Below are 16,676 nucleotides of genomic sequence, written 5' to 3'. Positions count from 1 at the left end.
AGGAATGAGCTGAGGCTTGGGTATTATTTTAAAGCTCTGTGGGTGATTCCAGTGTGTTCCCTGACATTGCAAACTTCAAGGGCGGGAGTCAGAAGGCTCAACTCTCTACCTCCCACCATCAATACCATCAGGCCCATCAGGCCCTTGTGGGTAGGTTCGTAAGGCCCTGCAAATGCTGTCTCTCTGTCTCTCTGAAAGACAGACAGACTCAGAGCTCTCTGAATGTGTCCTTTCTCCTCCAGGAAACCTTTATTTCCACCTCAGGGTCATCCTTTTCTCAAGGTTAAATCCAAAGTGATTGGTTCTTTTCCCCTTCTGGGAAACCATTCCTAGCTGACTTCACAGGGTGGCAGAGCCAGCGACCTCCTGAGGTGTGCCTCTCCCCTCACCTGCGCAGTGTGACTTCTGGGCTCTCTCCCCCACTGTCTTCTCAGGGCCCAGTGTGGCCTCCTGGAGGCTGCCATCTTGACTCCCTGGGACTCAGTGAGTGCTTGGTGGCTGCACCGTCCCCCTCCCCAATCTCCTGCTGGGCCACACTGTGACCCATGGCTGTGCACCAGGGGATGGGCATGGTTTCCACTTGGCTGCTAGGACTACAGAGGCATTTTTCAGGAGATTATCCATCAGCTTCTTTGGGCTCATGGTCAATATTAAATTCCAAGATTCGTTGTTGATCTGCAAATGGCATTCATCTTTTAAAGACTGTTTCCCGTGACCATGGCGAGTGGTATCTGTGTATCTAGGATGGCCTGGTTTTTGTAACCTGCACTAGGAAGGGATCGTCTATTCTGCTGTTCTGGAAGAAGTCATCTGGGGCAGAGGCATCGAGCATGAGGCTGAGGCAATCGCTGAAGGGCTGGAACAGCTCTTATCCAAGCTAGATGGGCACCCTGGGTGGGTATTGGGACTTGTCGGTTTGTTCTCCACCTGGCACCTGGGCTCCTGGCCCAAAAACCTCCTCCAGGCCAGCCGCAGGAGGGGAGTCCTGAGCCAGCCTCTCACCTTCCCTTCCTCTGCAGCCACATCCTCTTATGTCCTGCTCGGACCCTGGTACTCTGGCCATTCATTCAGGCAACATAGAAATAGCAAGCATCTGATGCAAGCCAGGCATTGCCAGGTGCTGAATAAGCAAAAATAAAACTCCATTTTGACCCTCTTGGCTCTCAGACACTAGCAGGGTGGGTCATGGGCAGGCAGCAAGTGTTACGAAATGGTAAGTGTTTGGGGAGAAGTAGCAAACAATACAGCAGAGAAGACGATACACAGTAGCAAACAGTATAGTGGAGAGTCAGAAGTCAGACAGCCCCTGATTCAATTCTGGTTCCCTTAACTAGCTAGAGGACTTAGGGCAAGTTACTTAACTTCTTGGTGCCTCAGTTTCCCCATCAGTAAAATGGGGATCATAACTCTTCCTCATAGTTTTGTTGTGATGACTCAGTGGGCTAATAATCATGGACTTAGTAAAGTGCCTGGCAGGCAATGAAGTCTTTTGAGCAATGTGGTGATCACATCATCTGGTCGGATTTGCTCACCTTTCCATAAGCCAGTGATTCTCAGACATCACTGTGCATTAGATCACCTGGAATGAGAAATATATCGGTTGTGGGGTCTTCCCTAGAAATCTGATTGGGAATCCCTGGGCCGAGGGTGGCACAGGCATCTGCACTTTATCCCAGGGAAACTGTATGTACAGCTGGTTTCCAGACTATATCTTGAGAAATGCTGCTTTAATCAAACACCAAACTTTCTTTTTAAAACAAAGCATGGTGACAAGGTGTATCAGAAGGTTTCTAAAACCAGGGAGAACTGGACTAGGTGGGGCTGTCTCTGTTCTCCGGCATGAGAAGAGCTTTGAGTGCATGCTCCCCTTCAGGGGATAAAGTGGGCAGAGGGTTCTTTTGATATTCTCAAGAGAGAGATTCCTCTGAGGCCGCCCCTGCTCTCCAGGGCAGCCATGCACAGCATCCATTGCACAGCCATGGAGTCTGGGCAAGGCCGGGACAGAGATCAGCTGCACTCTGTCTTGTTCACTGTTCCTACGTCTGGTGGACCCTTCATCCTGCAGAGCACTGTGGGTGGTGGCGAGCCAAGGAAAGGGCTTCACCATCCTGCCTGCCCAATCCTGTAAGTGGGTTTCTGATTTAAATCTGCAGACAACTCAGCTGAATTGGGCATGCTAGATTAAAGAAGAGACTAGCCACGGAAATGGGCCTTGAGCAAGCTCTGCGTTTTCTCCGCCTGAATTGGGACCAGGCCTGGGTCCTCTGAGTATCCAGGGAAGAAGGTAGAGATGCTGTTTGGCAGAAGGGAGAGAAGAGAGAGAGGAGAGAAGAGAGAAGAAAAGAGAGGAGAGGAGAGGACGGGGAGGGGAGGGGAGGGGAGGGGAGGGGAGGGGAGAGGAGAGGGAAGCAGACAGACATTTTGGACAGCAGTTGGAGTGCATATTCAGCGGAGCACTGGTGGGAATTTCTGTGAGTGCCTGATGCTGAATCCCTTGGGCCCAAAGGAACCTTTGGCTTCCAGTCTCTGCCAAATCCTGGCTACACCATGGTTCCTGTTATTGAATTACCACAGGCTATGGCCCCTGTTTTTCTCCCTGGGGAGACCATCCATTATCTGAGGGCACCTGAAGGAATTTCTTATATTTCCCCCCAAAAGAGCTCTGACAGAGACCCTCAGTTAACTCAAATCAGAGAAAAATCAGCCTGCCCCAAAAAATCTGACATGCCTTCCTGACATCTCCGCTGGGATCTCAAACTTAACTGATCCAAAACAAAATTCTTGATTATGCTCCCCCATCTTGCTGCTCTCCTACTTTCTTGACTCATTGAATGGTGTCACCATTCTCCCAGTTGTTCAACCCAAACCACTTCCTTTCCCTCACCCTGTGCGTGTAATCCACGAGAAGTCCTCAGAGGTGCCAGCTCTAAATTAGAGCACCTCTCACATCAGCATGCTTCTTTTCTCCACCACCTCTCTGTTCAAGACCCATGTCAGTAGTCCCTACCTGTCCACTCCTGTCCCCTGTGGTCCCTTCCCCAGGTGGCAGCCAGAGCAACTTCTGTAAAATGCCAATCATCTCCTATCACTTTCTCTTCAATGAATTATCATGGCCTCTAAGCACTGAATGATCCTCTCCTACCTACTTACCCAATTACCCTGTAGCTCCAGCCACTCTGGCCTTCTGACACTTCTAGAACATTCTATGCCAGTTCCTGCCCCTCAGGTCTTCATCATTACCTTCTGCCTTGACGTCTCCTTCTGGCTCCTCATCTGTCTGTCTCTTCTTTGTCAGTCAGCCTAAGCTCAATGTCATCTCCTCAAAGAGGCCTTCCCTGAACACCCCGATAAAACACTCCTGCCTAGTCTCTCTCCTCTGACCCCATTTGAGCTCTCTTAACACTCATCACTCTTGGAAATGCACTTTGTCTTTGTCTCCATGGATCTTAGCTGCATGAGGGAAGGTGCCTGGGCTGTTTGGTTCTAAGCTATAGCCCCAGTGTCTAGAAGAGTATCTGCTATACAGTAGGTATTCAATAATATTTTTGAACAAAAGTATGGCGAACATACTGAGAATTCCACAGAATTCCTTAGCTATAGAACCTTGGGCAAGTTAGTTAATCTCTCTGAGGCTCAGTTTGCTTAAATGGGGATAATAGTACCCATAAAGCCATCTTCTAAAGGTTAAATGAGCTCATGAATGTGCCTACTGCAAATCTTAAGCAAGTTATTTAACTTTTCTGTGCCTCAGTTTTCTTCTTTTTAAAGTGGAAATAATATATACTTAGTGTCTGGGCACGGTGGCTTACACGCCTGTAATCCCAGCACTTTGGAAGGTTAGGAAGGAGGATTGCGACCAGAAGTTCCAGACCAGCTTGGGAAACGTAGCAAGACCCCATCTCTACAATAAATAAGTAAGTAAGTAAATAAATAAGACTTACTGTCATATGCTAATGAGGTGATTCGGGGTGGATCTCTAGGTAGTGTCAGGACTGGGGCTGGTTCTAGAAAGACCATCCTTGTGATTAGAGGGTAGTAACTTTCAGCTGCCCCCATTCCTTTCCTTCTAGGGAGGGGAGGGAAAATGGAGATTGGATAAAAGTCTTTTTTTGTTTGTTTTTGAGATAGGGTCTTGCTCTGTCAACCAGGCTGGAGTGCAATGGCACTAACATAGCTCACTGTAGCCTCGACCTCCTGGGCTCAAACAATCCTCCTGCCTCAGCCTCCCAAGTAGCTGGGAGCATAGGTGTGTGACACCACACCCTGCAGTTTACAGTGTAAACTGTAAAAAAACGTAAAAAAAACCTTTTTTTAGAGATGAGGTCTCCCTGTTCTTCCCAGGCTGGTCTTGGACTCCTGTGCTCAAGCGATCCTCCCTCCTTGGCCTCCCAAAGTGCTGGGATTACAGGCGTGAGCCGCTGCGCCTGGCCGGCCTGGATTTAGTCTTGAGTAAAGAGACCAGGAGAACTTCTGGTTGGTGAACACATGGAAGTGCTGGGAGTGGGGGCAGTGGAAAGGCCATGGGAGCTCCACACACCTCTCCCTTACCTTGCTCTGTGCATCTCTTCTATCTGGCTGTTCTTGACTTGTGTCATTTATAATAAACCAGCAAGTATAGGGGAGTTGTTTCCTAAGTTCTGTGAATTTCCATCATTGTAGTGAATTGTCAAACCTGAGGAGGGCGATGTGGGAGCCCCCAGTTTTAGGCCAATTCATTCAAAACACAGGTGGGCTCCTGGAACCTGCGTCTGCTGTGGCACTGTCTTGTGGACTGAGCCCTTAATTGTAGGGTCTGTGCTAGCTCTGGGAATTAGTGTCACTATTGAACTGTTGGATACACTCAGTGATGGTGGAGGACTGCAGCACTGGCTGCTGGTGGTTGGAACACACCACACACTCGGGGTTGGAAGAAAAATCTCACACGTATCCCACAAGGTTGTGGTGAGGACTAAACTGGTTAGACTATGTCACACTCTCAGAACAGGACCTACCTAGTGCATGGGAAGTGCTCAGTAAGCATTAGCTGCCCATTACTTATACTATCTGTCAACTCCAGGACTGGGGACAGAGAAAGGAGGGTGGTGAGCGAGAATAGTGCGGAGGACTCGCTGAGGGCCTACTGTGTGTCCAGCTGTGTTCTGGGCTCCCTGTGGAGTGCGACGAGGGGCCATGGCCTCTAAACACATTCTTGTCCTTGGGAAGCAAATACTGGTGGGGATCCAACACAACACACATTTGCACATGCACACACACACACACACCCTCACACACCCACACACTCTCTCTCTCCCTCCAGGTCAAGCCATGTGGAAAGGTCTCTTGGGAAGAAGGCAAGGGGCCTGCAGAAGGCTTCCTGGAAGAGGAGGGGCTTGGGCTTGACCTCCAAGTGAAGCTCAGTGTAGGGAATACGGGGCCTCTGTGACATCCCCAGGAGCTCTGGCCTGGCCGTGCCGCTGCAGCCTCCTCTCTGAGCACAGGCCTGGCTTCCCAGCCCCCTGTTGAGCCCAGCTGGAGGGAGGCCCAGCAGGGTTGTTTGGGAGCTCTGCAGTGGCAGCTGGGGGAAAACAAGTGCAGGTGGAGATGACCCGGCCCTGCAGGAAGGCAGCTGCTGTCCCTCCCCAGCAGGCTCCCTCCTCTCTGCCAGCCCCTCCTGCCTGCCTGCACCTCCTCCCTGCCTGCCCCTCCTCCACCTCTCTCCCCTTCTTGCCTCTCCCTCTGCCCACTCTTGGTGTGCCCCGGGAGGAACCTGCTCAGCCCTCAAAGGGACCAGGACTTCCAGACACATCTGACCACCCCCTCCCCAGGGGTGGGCTGCACAGCATTCTGGTGGTGGGATTTGAGGAGCTGGAGGAATTCTGCTGAGGGAAGCTGGGAGAGCCAGCCTCACTGAGACAGGGACACAGGGAAGGACAGCAGCCACACCGCACAGAGGGGAACAGAGGGGAAGACCTCACTCCAGCACAGCCTCCTGCCACCGAGCTCCCCGGAAGGAAACCAGCACACTGCTCCAGACCAGCACTTCCTCACTCTGCTCCACTTTATCAATCCTGTTTTGGCCGCTATTATTTGCAATACATTTATTGATAGATCTCCCTCAGATATGAGAGGAAACTACTAGAGCTGTGGCTGAAAAAAGGGTCTCTGAGTTATTCCTTGACAAGCTCAAGGAAGGTCGCCCAGTTTATAGGCAGCATAAAGATGAGAGCCTGCTTGTCCAAAGCCCAGCTCGGGAATAAATGAGTCGTCTGACCTTGGGCATAACTTCCTCTTACCTGTAACACAGGAATGACGTCATCTGGTTCATGGGAGGGATTGGTTACTTAACATAGGCAAAGCACTTAGTGCCTGACATGTGTAAGAACGAAGTATTATTATTAGTAGTAGCAGTAGTATTTTGTAGCTCTAGTACAAGCTTGAAGTGTCTCCATTCATACAGGGTAGGTGCTTAATTTACAAGAGTTTTTTCTTTTGAGTTAAGCATACTACTGTTAAAATGCCAGCTCTACCCAGGTGAAGGGGGTATGCAGACTCCTCCTTTCCGACATGAGACTGAGGCACCCTGAGATGAAGGGAAGGTGATGGAGGGTGGGAAAGGACCAGGAACGGAGAAGCAAGAGGTCCCCAGCCCAATTTTGTAATGTTTCATCTTCCCCAGAATCTTTATTTCCAATAAGCCAAGCCCTCATCCTCCCTTCTTGTTGCTCCTCTTACATACCAATGCCCCTCAAGACACTCCCGGCACCTCGAGGGCTGCTCTCCCCCAGGTCCTCTGGACTTTTCCAATATTCCATCCAAAACTGCCTGAGGTATCCAGAAGTCCCCACTGGCATTTCCTGACTGTGCTTCACACTCTAGTTATTTGCTTTTTAGCTCTGGTTTACCTGCAGCTTAAAGTCTTTCCCTTATGCTTGTCTGAACTCCTCCAAAGTTGGGTCTCCCTGTAGCAGTTCACAGAGCCTCCTATCCCCAGGGATTCCCAGGCCGCCAGGACACAGGAGTGGCCTGGTCCTGGTCTCTTACCTGGGTCTCGGAGAGGTTCAGCTGGCGGGCCAGCTCAGTGCGCTCGCGGCCCACCACGTACTGGCAGCGCTGGAACTCCATCTCCAGGCGGTACAGCTGCTCGGCAGTGAAGGATGTACGAGTCCGCTTGGGCCGGTCCAGGTCCAGGCCCTTAGGCAGGACAATTTCCCGAATTGTCCCCTTGGCATCTGCAGGGGCCATGAAAGGAGCTGGGTTAGTTCATTAGCTGGGGAGTTAGATCACCAGCAAGCATCTTAATAAAAGGTGGTGTGATCTATCACAGAGCTCCTCCGGCCTGGATCTGGCTGCATGACCTGTGACAAGTTGCTCACTCTCTCTGGGCCCAGATTCCTTAATCACCCAATGCAGGATATTGTATCTAATGGGTGGGCAAATGTATGTGAATAGGCCTCAGTACAAATGCCAGGTCTACCATCATGGTCTGGGAAGAAAGGACTCACTCTGACCCAGCCAGGATTCTGGGCCCTTGCAGAGTAAGGAACAAATGGGAAGAATATGCTGGGTCCTCAAGTACATAGAGAATGATGGGTTACAATTGAGTGTGATTAATCAGGTAAGGCTTACTGGAGAGGTCAGAGCCAGGTCCTAAGCTCTCTCTCTCTCTCTCTCTCTCTCTCTCTCTGTGTGTGTGTGTGTGTGTGTGTGTGTATGGGGCAGTGTTCCCCACAGACCTCGGCTCCATGAGGAGGAGGCTAATTGATGTGGGGCATGGGACAGACTGGGGAGCTGAGGTCCCCAGGAGGGCCCAAGGACAACACCTGTCATATCAGGCTGCTGGCATGCCTTCCAGAGTGGGCACTGCTGCCACTCCCCATATGCCTGGTCCTGAACAGCAGGGCCACTCCTGGACTCTGACCAATGCCCTCCATGCACAGGGTCTCCAATATTTTGCAGCCCACTGAAGAGAGATTGAAAACCCAGAAGCCCATGTTCCCCACACATTCCTGATAAAGAACTTAGTAACATTTAACTATAGGGATAGAGATGATCCATGTTTGACCCACACATACTGATAGCTTGAAATCTAGTTATTAGAACGTTTTGTGTTACAAATTAGATTGTGGAAATATGCAGCATGACATCCTGTAGGATTTCACAAAGTCACTCCTAACAAATGATGTCTATGATAACGAAGATAAACTAACAGGAATTTCCATTACTTAACACTGACAATGGGAAGCTTACCAACTCGAGGCCACTGTGAGGGAGCCCAGGGAAGAAAGCAACCCTCCACAGGTGCAGGAATTCTAATACCCTCCAGGGGGCGCACGCAGTCGGAGTTTGCGATGCGGTCAGAGTAGGCAGTGGCTGTTGACATTCCAGCCATAACAAAGGCTGACGCTTCTGCAGTACTTGCCCTGGGCCAGGCACTGTTCTAAGCACTTTTAAATTTAATTTAATTTTGTTTTGTTTATTTATTTTTTGAGACAGGGACTCACTCTCACACCCAGGCTGAAGTGCAGTGGTGCCAACTCAGTTTACTGCAGGCTGCCCCTCCGGGGTTCAATTGATTTTCCTACGTCAGCCTCCCGAAATGGGACTACAGGAGCGCACCACCATGCCCAGCTAATTTGTGTATTTTTTGTAGTGACAGGGACATAGGGGGTTTCACCATGTTGCCCAGGCTGGTCTGTAACTTCTGGGCTCAAGTGATCCTCCTGCCTCCGCCTCCCAAAGTGCTGGGATTACAGGCAGGAGCCACCACACTCGGCCTTATTTTACTTTTTAATTTTTGTGTTTGTTTTTAAAAAAATGAGATGGGGTCTCACTCAGGCTGGTTTCAAACTCCTGGGCTCAAGTGATCCTACTGTCTCAGCCTCCCAAAGTGCTGGGATTACAGGTGTGAGCCACTTCACCCTGCTGTTTTAAGCACTTAAACCTTTCCAATGCCTCCATGAATCTGGAACTATTATGATCCCCATTTTACAGATGAGGAAATGGAGTAACAAACTTTAAGTAATTTACTCAGAGTCATACTGGCAGTGTCCAAGAAACTCTCGAAACACCATCATTTTACTTTTTGCCTACCCTTGGTTGGTAATTCTTAATAATTAAATTGATAGGTTGAAATGAAGAGGACTTGATCATGAGTAAAAGATGGACTCTTCTGGATGGGTTCATCCCTCCCCTGGAGGACATAATGGAAAGAGCTGTATTTGGGATATGCTATCTGCCAGGAGGCTCCTTCTGCTCCTCAGGGACTATGGGACCTGCCTTGAGAATCCTTGCTCTAGAGGGTTAGCCTAAGCCCCTCCCTCCAAGTGCCCCACCCCTGGAGACTGACTCTGGGTCCTGCCTGTGCCAGTTGACACCCCTCTCCCCAGGGTATGTGCTGGCTTCTGGCTCAAGAGTCCTGGCTCAGATCTCACAAGTTCTCAAGCAGGTCCTGTTCACGGTCAGCCTCAGGGAGAAGATGAGCCAGGATGGAGGATGTGTCACTGCTCAGAGGTGGCCTCCCTCTCCATCCCGGGCCAGGTCCTGCCAGGGTGCTGGGCAGAGCCTATCAAAAGGATGTGTTGCAGGAACTACAGGCCTCTTAGGACAACTCAAACTCCCCAGCTCCAATTCTGTTCACATTACAAAAAGATAGGGTAATATTTGTGACTCCACTGTGACTGGGTCAGTCCCCTTTGCTCAGGTTCCATAATTTCCAATTGTGAGAGCAGACTCAGAACTTTGTTACAACACTCCCAAGTGAATCCATCTCAAATGGCACTGATTTTATCAAACATGTTTTGTGGGGTACGCATAGGAGGAAGGTTGCTGTTACATCTGGTGTCATACCCTCCCTGTAATCAGCCTGCTGAAGCCCACCCTGCAGCATCTGAGCCTGAGCCCCTAACCATGACACCAAGCCACCCCTCTCTCTTTATACGAGACCTAAAAGGAGCATTGCCACCTCGGGGAGCAGACAAGTGCAGCTGTCTCCCTCAGGGTCAGGGAGAAAGCAACCCCATACTTGCCACCAGATATCAAAACATGCCATACAAATAAGCACATGAAAAATGTTCAACATTGCTGTCCATCAGGGAGAGGCAAATTAAAGCCACAGTAAGAAACACCTATCAGAACAGCCAAAAGAAAAAATACTGAGAGTGGAAAAGCTGCTGAGGATGCAGGGAAACTGGATCTCTCCTACATTGCCGGTGGGAATGGAAAATAGTACAACTAGCCTGGCAGTTTCTTAAAGAGTTAAACATATACTTACCTTACAAGCCAGTGACTGAACTCCTGGGAATTTATTCTAGGGAAATGAAATATTTGTTTTTGTTTTTTTGGAGACAAAGTCTCGCTCTATCCCCCAGGCTGGAGTGCAGCCTGGCACAATCTCGGCTCACTGCAACCTCCGCCTCCTGGGTTCAAAGGATTCTCATGCCTCAGCCTCCTGAGTACCTGGGGTTACAGGTGCCCCCCACCATGCATGGGTAATTTTTGTATTTTTAGTAGAGATGGTGTTTCACATGTTGGCCAGGTTGGTCTCAACCTGAATCCTGACCTCAGGTGATCCACCTGCCTCAGCCTCCCAAAGTGTTGGGATTACAGACGTGAGCTGTAATCTCACGTCTCATGCGTAGCTGAAATCTCATGTTCATACAAAAACCTATACACAAATGATCATAGTAGCTTTATTTGTAATAGTTCCTGACTGGAAACAAATCTGACATCCTTCAATGGGTGAATGGTTAAACTAGCTGTGGTATAACTGTACTCTGGGATACCACTCGGGGAAAAAAAGGAATAATGATTGATAGATACAACAATTTACTAAGGAAATTATACTGAGGGGAAAAAGCCAGTCCTCAAAATTATGCACTATATGATTCCATTTATTTAATATAAAAGTAACAAAATTATAGAAGTGGAGACCAGATCAGTAGTTGCCAGGATTTGGGGATGGAGGAAGGACCTGGCCATCAATGAATAGCAGGAGGAAGTTCCTTTGTGGTGACACCACAGTACTATGTCATGGCTGTGGTGATGGTGACGTGGCGCTATACATGTAATAAAATGCCATAGAACTATATACAAAGACCGAAAAAACAGTGAAAAGAAAAACAGGTGAAATCTAAGGAAGGTCTGTAGTCTAGTTAATTATATTGTACTAATGTCAATTTCCTGGTTTTGATAATATGCTATAGTTTGTAAGAAGCCATCTACAAAGAAGCCAGGTGATGGATACACAGGACCTCTCTGTATTATTTTTATAACTTTTTGTGAGTCTATAAAAATTTCAAAATAAAAAGTTGTCAACAAAAGCATGGCATAAAGCTAGAGTGAAGTGTTGTCACAGAAATTGACAAATCCATGAGTAGAAAAAACACAGTAGTGTCTCTGTATTCCACTTGTAGTTTGTAAGATGATTTAAAATGATACATAAATAAGCATATGTCATTTCAAAAGTTAGGCATTTGTTTTAATGCTTACTTGAAAAAATTTAAACCTATAATTTTATAAGCATAGGATGAGGCTAAAGTGGAAATTTAATCTTTAAGTGCATTACGCTAAAATATTAAGAAAATAAATGGAATGTGAATATAACAAATGGAGATGGGACTCAAATGACTGCATATGGGGAAACAATGGCATGGAAAGTACAAGACAAGGGGATGTTAGACACATGTATCCATAGTGATAGGGTTTGCTGTAGAGGGGCATTTGAGATGGGAAAAGGGTGGTCTAGTCAATATGTTAAGCAGATTGGTGACCATACGTTGTATGTTTGGAATAAAGTTAAATTCCTGTCTCACTCTGTAAATAACCATACATTTCAAGTGGATTAAAGAGCAAGTCATAGATGATAAAGTGATAAGGGCATTAGAAGAAAATGTAGGAGAGTGTTTTTGGAATCTTAGGCTTGGGATGAGCTTTCTAAGCAAGGTACAAAACTGGAGGCTGTAAAGGAACACAAAAGATGACTACATTAAAGCTAAAAACTTGGATGACAAAAGCACCAAAACCAAGATAAAGTACAAGAAACAGATTAAAAAAAAATTCTTTTAAGAGTCAAAGAGGCTGGGTGTGGTAACTCACTCCTGTAATCCCAGCACTTTTGGAGGCCAAGGCAGGCAGATCACTTGAGGTCAGGAGTTGGAGACCAGCCTGGCCCACATGGTGAAACCCCTTCTTTACTAAAAATATAAAAATTAGCTGGGCGTGGTGGTGTGTGCCTGTAATCCCAGTTACTCAGGAGGCCGTGGCATGAGAATCACTTGAACCTGGGAGGTAGAGGTTGCAGTGAGCTGAGATCATGCCACTGCACTCCAGCCTGGGTGACAAAGTGAGACTCTGTCTAAAAATAAATATAAATAAATAAATAAACAAGGCAAAGAAATAGTATCTAGAATATATGAAATGCACTTACTAAAATTTTTTTTAGGGTAAATAGCCTAATAAAATAAATGGTCAAGTAATTTATCCGAGTCATTCACAGAAAAAGATAGCTAGATGGCCAATAAACATATGAAGGGATAAGTATAGCTTCACAGTAATTGATATAATACAAGTTCCAGCATCAATGGAAAATCCTTTATCTTCCATGATATTGAAAGGACATTAATAGGTGATTAAGAACAATGATGACAATTAATAACGATGCACTGTAGGGAAATCCACACTCCCATACGCTATTAGTAGAACCATAAATTAGTCCATCTTTTAAGGCTGCATTTATCAAGATTAAAGATGCACATAATTTTTACTGCAATTATTTTATTTATTTTTTTGAGACAAAGTCTCACTCCGTTAGTCCATCTTTTAAGGCTGCATTTATCAAGATTAAAGATGCACATAATTTTTACTGCAATTATTTTATTTATTTTTTTGAGACAAAGTCTCACTCTGTCACCCAGGCTGGAGTGCAGTGGCGTGATCTTGGCTCACTGCAGCCTCAGCCTCCCAGGTTTGAGCGATTCTCCTTCCTCAGCCTCCCGAGTAGCTGGGATTACACGCTGCCATCACCACACCTGGCTAATTTTTGTAATTTTTTAGTAGAGTTACCATGTTGGTCAGTCTGGTCTCAAACTCCTGACCTCAAGTGAGTTACCCACTTTGGCCTCCTAAAGTGCTGGGATTACAGGTGTGAGCCACTGCACCCAGCCTGATTTTATTTTCGCTGATATTTGTCCTAGGGAAACACAGGCTCAGGTGCTCCAAAGTGTATACAACAATGATGTGTATTGCTGCACTGCTCAAAGCACCAAAAATTTGAAAGCATCCCCAATATTATCCACAAGAGAAACAACTGAACAAATTGTGGTACATTCATATTATAAAGTACCATGTAGCAATTGAAAAGAATGAAGCAATAAACTATATGAACAGACATTAAGTGCAAGAAAGTAAGTTAAAGAATAATATGTGTAGTTTAATCTCATTTATGTAGATTAAAACAACTGAATATATTCAATCATTAACATGTATTTAATAAGCACCTATGTGCCAAATACTATTCCAGGGCCTGAGGATACAGAAATGAGCAAAAGAGAAAAGCACCTGTTCCCATAAACCTTGTACTGGGGAGAGAGACAGATAATAAGCATAAAGTAATTTATTTATTTATTTATTTTGAGATAGTGTCCCTCTGTGGCCCAGGCTGCAGTGCAGTGGCATGATCTCGGCTCAACAGCACCTTCTGCCTCCCAGGTTCAAGCAATTCTCCTGCCTCAGCCTCCCAAGTAGCTGGGATTACAGGCACCTGCCACCATGCCTGCTAATTTTTGTATTTTTAGTAGAGACGAGATTTCACCATGTTGGCCAGGTTGGTCTCAAATGGCTCAAGTGATCCATCTGCCTCAGCCTCCCAAAGTGCTGGGATTATAGGTGTGAGCCACTGCACCCGGCCTTCAAGAAATTTATTTTTAATAAAAGATAAATTTTAAAAATATTTAAGTAATCCATATTTCTATGGGAAATAATATAACAAGGTAAGGGGATATTACTGTTCCTCCCCTAAATAACGAAGCCCAACAACCAGAGAGAGTGTGTGTTGCCGTATCCTTTCTCTCTGCTGTGGTGGTCCTGGAAGCAGGAGTGACGAAGCTGCATTAGCCTGGGTTTCTGAGAACCAAGATAAGCCCCTGTCCACTTGCCATGGACTTATCATGTGAGTGATAAATGCACTCGTGTTTTGTAACCCTCTAAAATTTGGGGTTGTCTCTGCAGCAAAATATATCTTACTAAAGTAGCCCCCTTTTTTGAATTGCTCCTTTTCTAGGAGGAGTTTGGGGGAAGCATCAAGAAAGAGGAACAGCTTTCATTCCAGGGATTCCTTGCAGGTGGCACTTGTTAGGATGCCTGCATTTTGCTGTCCCTCAAGTTTCCTCAAAGAGGGGTGAGTTCTGGGGGTGTATGGGAGGGTGAATTCTGCCCAAAGAGCCTTTGCTTGGGAGAGGTGGTGACCCCGGCCTGATAATAGTTAGCTTCTGCTTCCGACCTCCAGGACCAAATATTACTCCCTGCTGGCACCTCTCCCAAGAAACCCCCCACCTCCAAAACCCTATCTCACTTTCTTTCCTACCTGGCACCAGGTGGTCTCTTGGCAAGGTCCTTCCTGGCCCCACCTACAAATATAATGGGATTACTCCAAAAATTCCTTATGGAAAATTCATTCTCAAGTTTATTGGAAACATTGAAAATGGAAGAATAGGCCAGGCATGGTGGCCCACACCTGTAATCCCAGCACTTTGGGAGGCCAAGGCAGGCAGATCACGAGGTCAGGAGATCAAGACCATCCTGGCTAACGCAGTGAAACCTTGTCTCTGCTAAAAAAAAAAAAAAAAAAAAAAAAAAAATTGGGGGTCATGGTGACACATGCCTGTAGTCCCAGCTACTCGGGAGGCTGAGGCAGAAGAATCACTTAAACCTAGGAGACGGAGGTTCGGTGAGCTAAGATAGCACCATGGCACTCCAGCCTGGGCAACAAGAGTGAAATGCCATCCCCTCCCCCGAAAAAAAAAAATAAATAAAAGAAGAAAGAAAAATAAAAGAAAAGGAAAGGAAAGAATAGTCAATAAAAAATGTTAAACAATAGGAGTGAATACTAGTATTACCGCACAGCAAATATGTTACGAATCTACAGCAACTAAAGTGGTATGATGCTGGCACAAGAATTATGAAGCAAACCCCTGCGTCTATGTAGATCTGGTATGTTATGAAGACAATATTTCAAATTAGTTGGAGGAAAGACAGGGTTATTAGAGACACGGCTTTTGGACAATTAGTTAATTATTTGGAACTAATTTATTTCTCTCACACTGTGTGCAAAAATAAACACAAATTTAAATGTAAAAAAAGCTCAAAAATTAATTGAAGAACAAATATAAAAGAACTTTTTTTTCTTTCTTGAGACAGAGTCTCGCTGTGTCGCCCACCTGGAATGCGGTGGTGTGATCTCAGCTCACTGCAACCTCTGCCTCCCGGGTTCAAGTGATTTTCCTGCCTCAGCCTTCCAAGTAGGCTGGCACTACAGGTGCCCACCACCACGCCCTGCTAATTTTTTTTTGTATTTTTAGTAGAGACGGAGTTTCACTATGTTGGCCAGGCTGGTCTTGAACTTCTGACCTCCCAAAGTATTGGCATTATAGGCGTGAGCCACTGCACCCAGCCCAAAAGAACTTTTTAAAAAAGAAAATAAATGACATATTTGAGTAAAATAAATGCTTCTGCAGGGTAAGAGACAGTTAAAACACAAAGATTGGGAGAAAAATATTCATAACGACTGCTTAACAGAGTCCTAATGTCTGGTATACTCACAGCCTCTGTAAACCAATGAGTAAAATCAAGCAGTCCAGTGGGAAACTGAACAAATTATTCCAAGAGAAACACATGTGGTTAATAAATATGAAAAAATACTTGAGCTAGAGGAATCAGAGAAATGAAAGTTATAACAGCAATGAGATATCCTGTTTTTTTTTTTTTTTTTTTTTTTTTTTTTTTGAGATGCCGTATTTTAGCTATCAGACTGGGAAAATTGTGCTGACAAGGGTAAGCAGAATTAGGTTCTCTCAAGCTCTGTTAATAAAAACACAAATTGATATAATGTATGGTTTTTGGAGAGAAATAATGCTAGCTGAATTTAAAATGCACAGTTCCTTTTTCCCAGAATTTTTATGGTGCTTTCTATCACAGAGAAATATTGGCATACTTGATAAAGACAGATTCACTGTTTGCAGCATAGTTTGTAAGACCAAAAAAAGGGAAAAAGCTGAACGTTTATCAACAGGAAAATTATCGATAAAATCACAGTCTAGTAATAACTTTGGCTATATGTAGACATTAACGAGAATGAGACACATCACCTGGATGGATATTCATTATATAATACCAAGTGAAATGGCAAGTGTGCATAAACTCATCTTTATATTTTAAAAAACAGTAAAACTAAACTCTTTCTGTGTGTGTGTCTGTGTTTTTGTAACCACATAGGAACAAGTCTGGCAAAATAAGCACTACTCTTCTCTTGCCTCCGAGGAGTGGAAACTGGTCAGGGAGGAAAGATTCTACTCATTTTTGTGTCTTTCTTTATTATTTATTTTGCTGCAAAGACTAGGTTATAAAAATTTTTGGTAACAAAAATTTTAATATGGTTGTGCATGTATATATAATATTTTAAACTCTGGATGAAGCTTTTTCTAACT

The 16,676-nt window shown here is 45.7% G+C and overlaps 1 protein-coding gene across 1 annotated transcript in view; it reads right to left on the bottom strand.

Annotated features, from left to right (window-relative positions):
• The window catches only part of VAX2 (ventral anterior homeobox 2), a 31,652-nt gene that overhangs the window by 5,055 nt on the left and 9,921 nt on the right, over positions 1 to 16,676 (bottom strand). Inside the window, exon 2 of the mRNA XM_012475666.2 lies at positions 7,021 to 7,208. Coding sequence (XP_012331089.2) covers positions 7,021 to 7,208 — 188 coding nt within the window. The remainder of the gene's footprint in view (positions 1 to 7,020; positions 7,209 to 16,676) is intronic.

This window comes from Aotus nancymaae, unplaced genomic scaffold (genome assembly GCF_030222135.1).
Source record: "Aotus nancymaae isolate 86718 unplaced genomic scaffold, 86718_ANA_hifiasm-v0.15.2.pri h1tg000057l, whole genome shotgun sequence".
Taxonomy (NCBI): Eukaryota; Metazoa; Chordata; class Mammalia; order Primates; family Aotidae; genus Aotus; species Aotus nancymaae.
The sequence above is the reverse complement of the archived record's forward strand: the minus strand, read 5'-3'. Positions and strand labels throughout refer to the sequence as shown.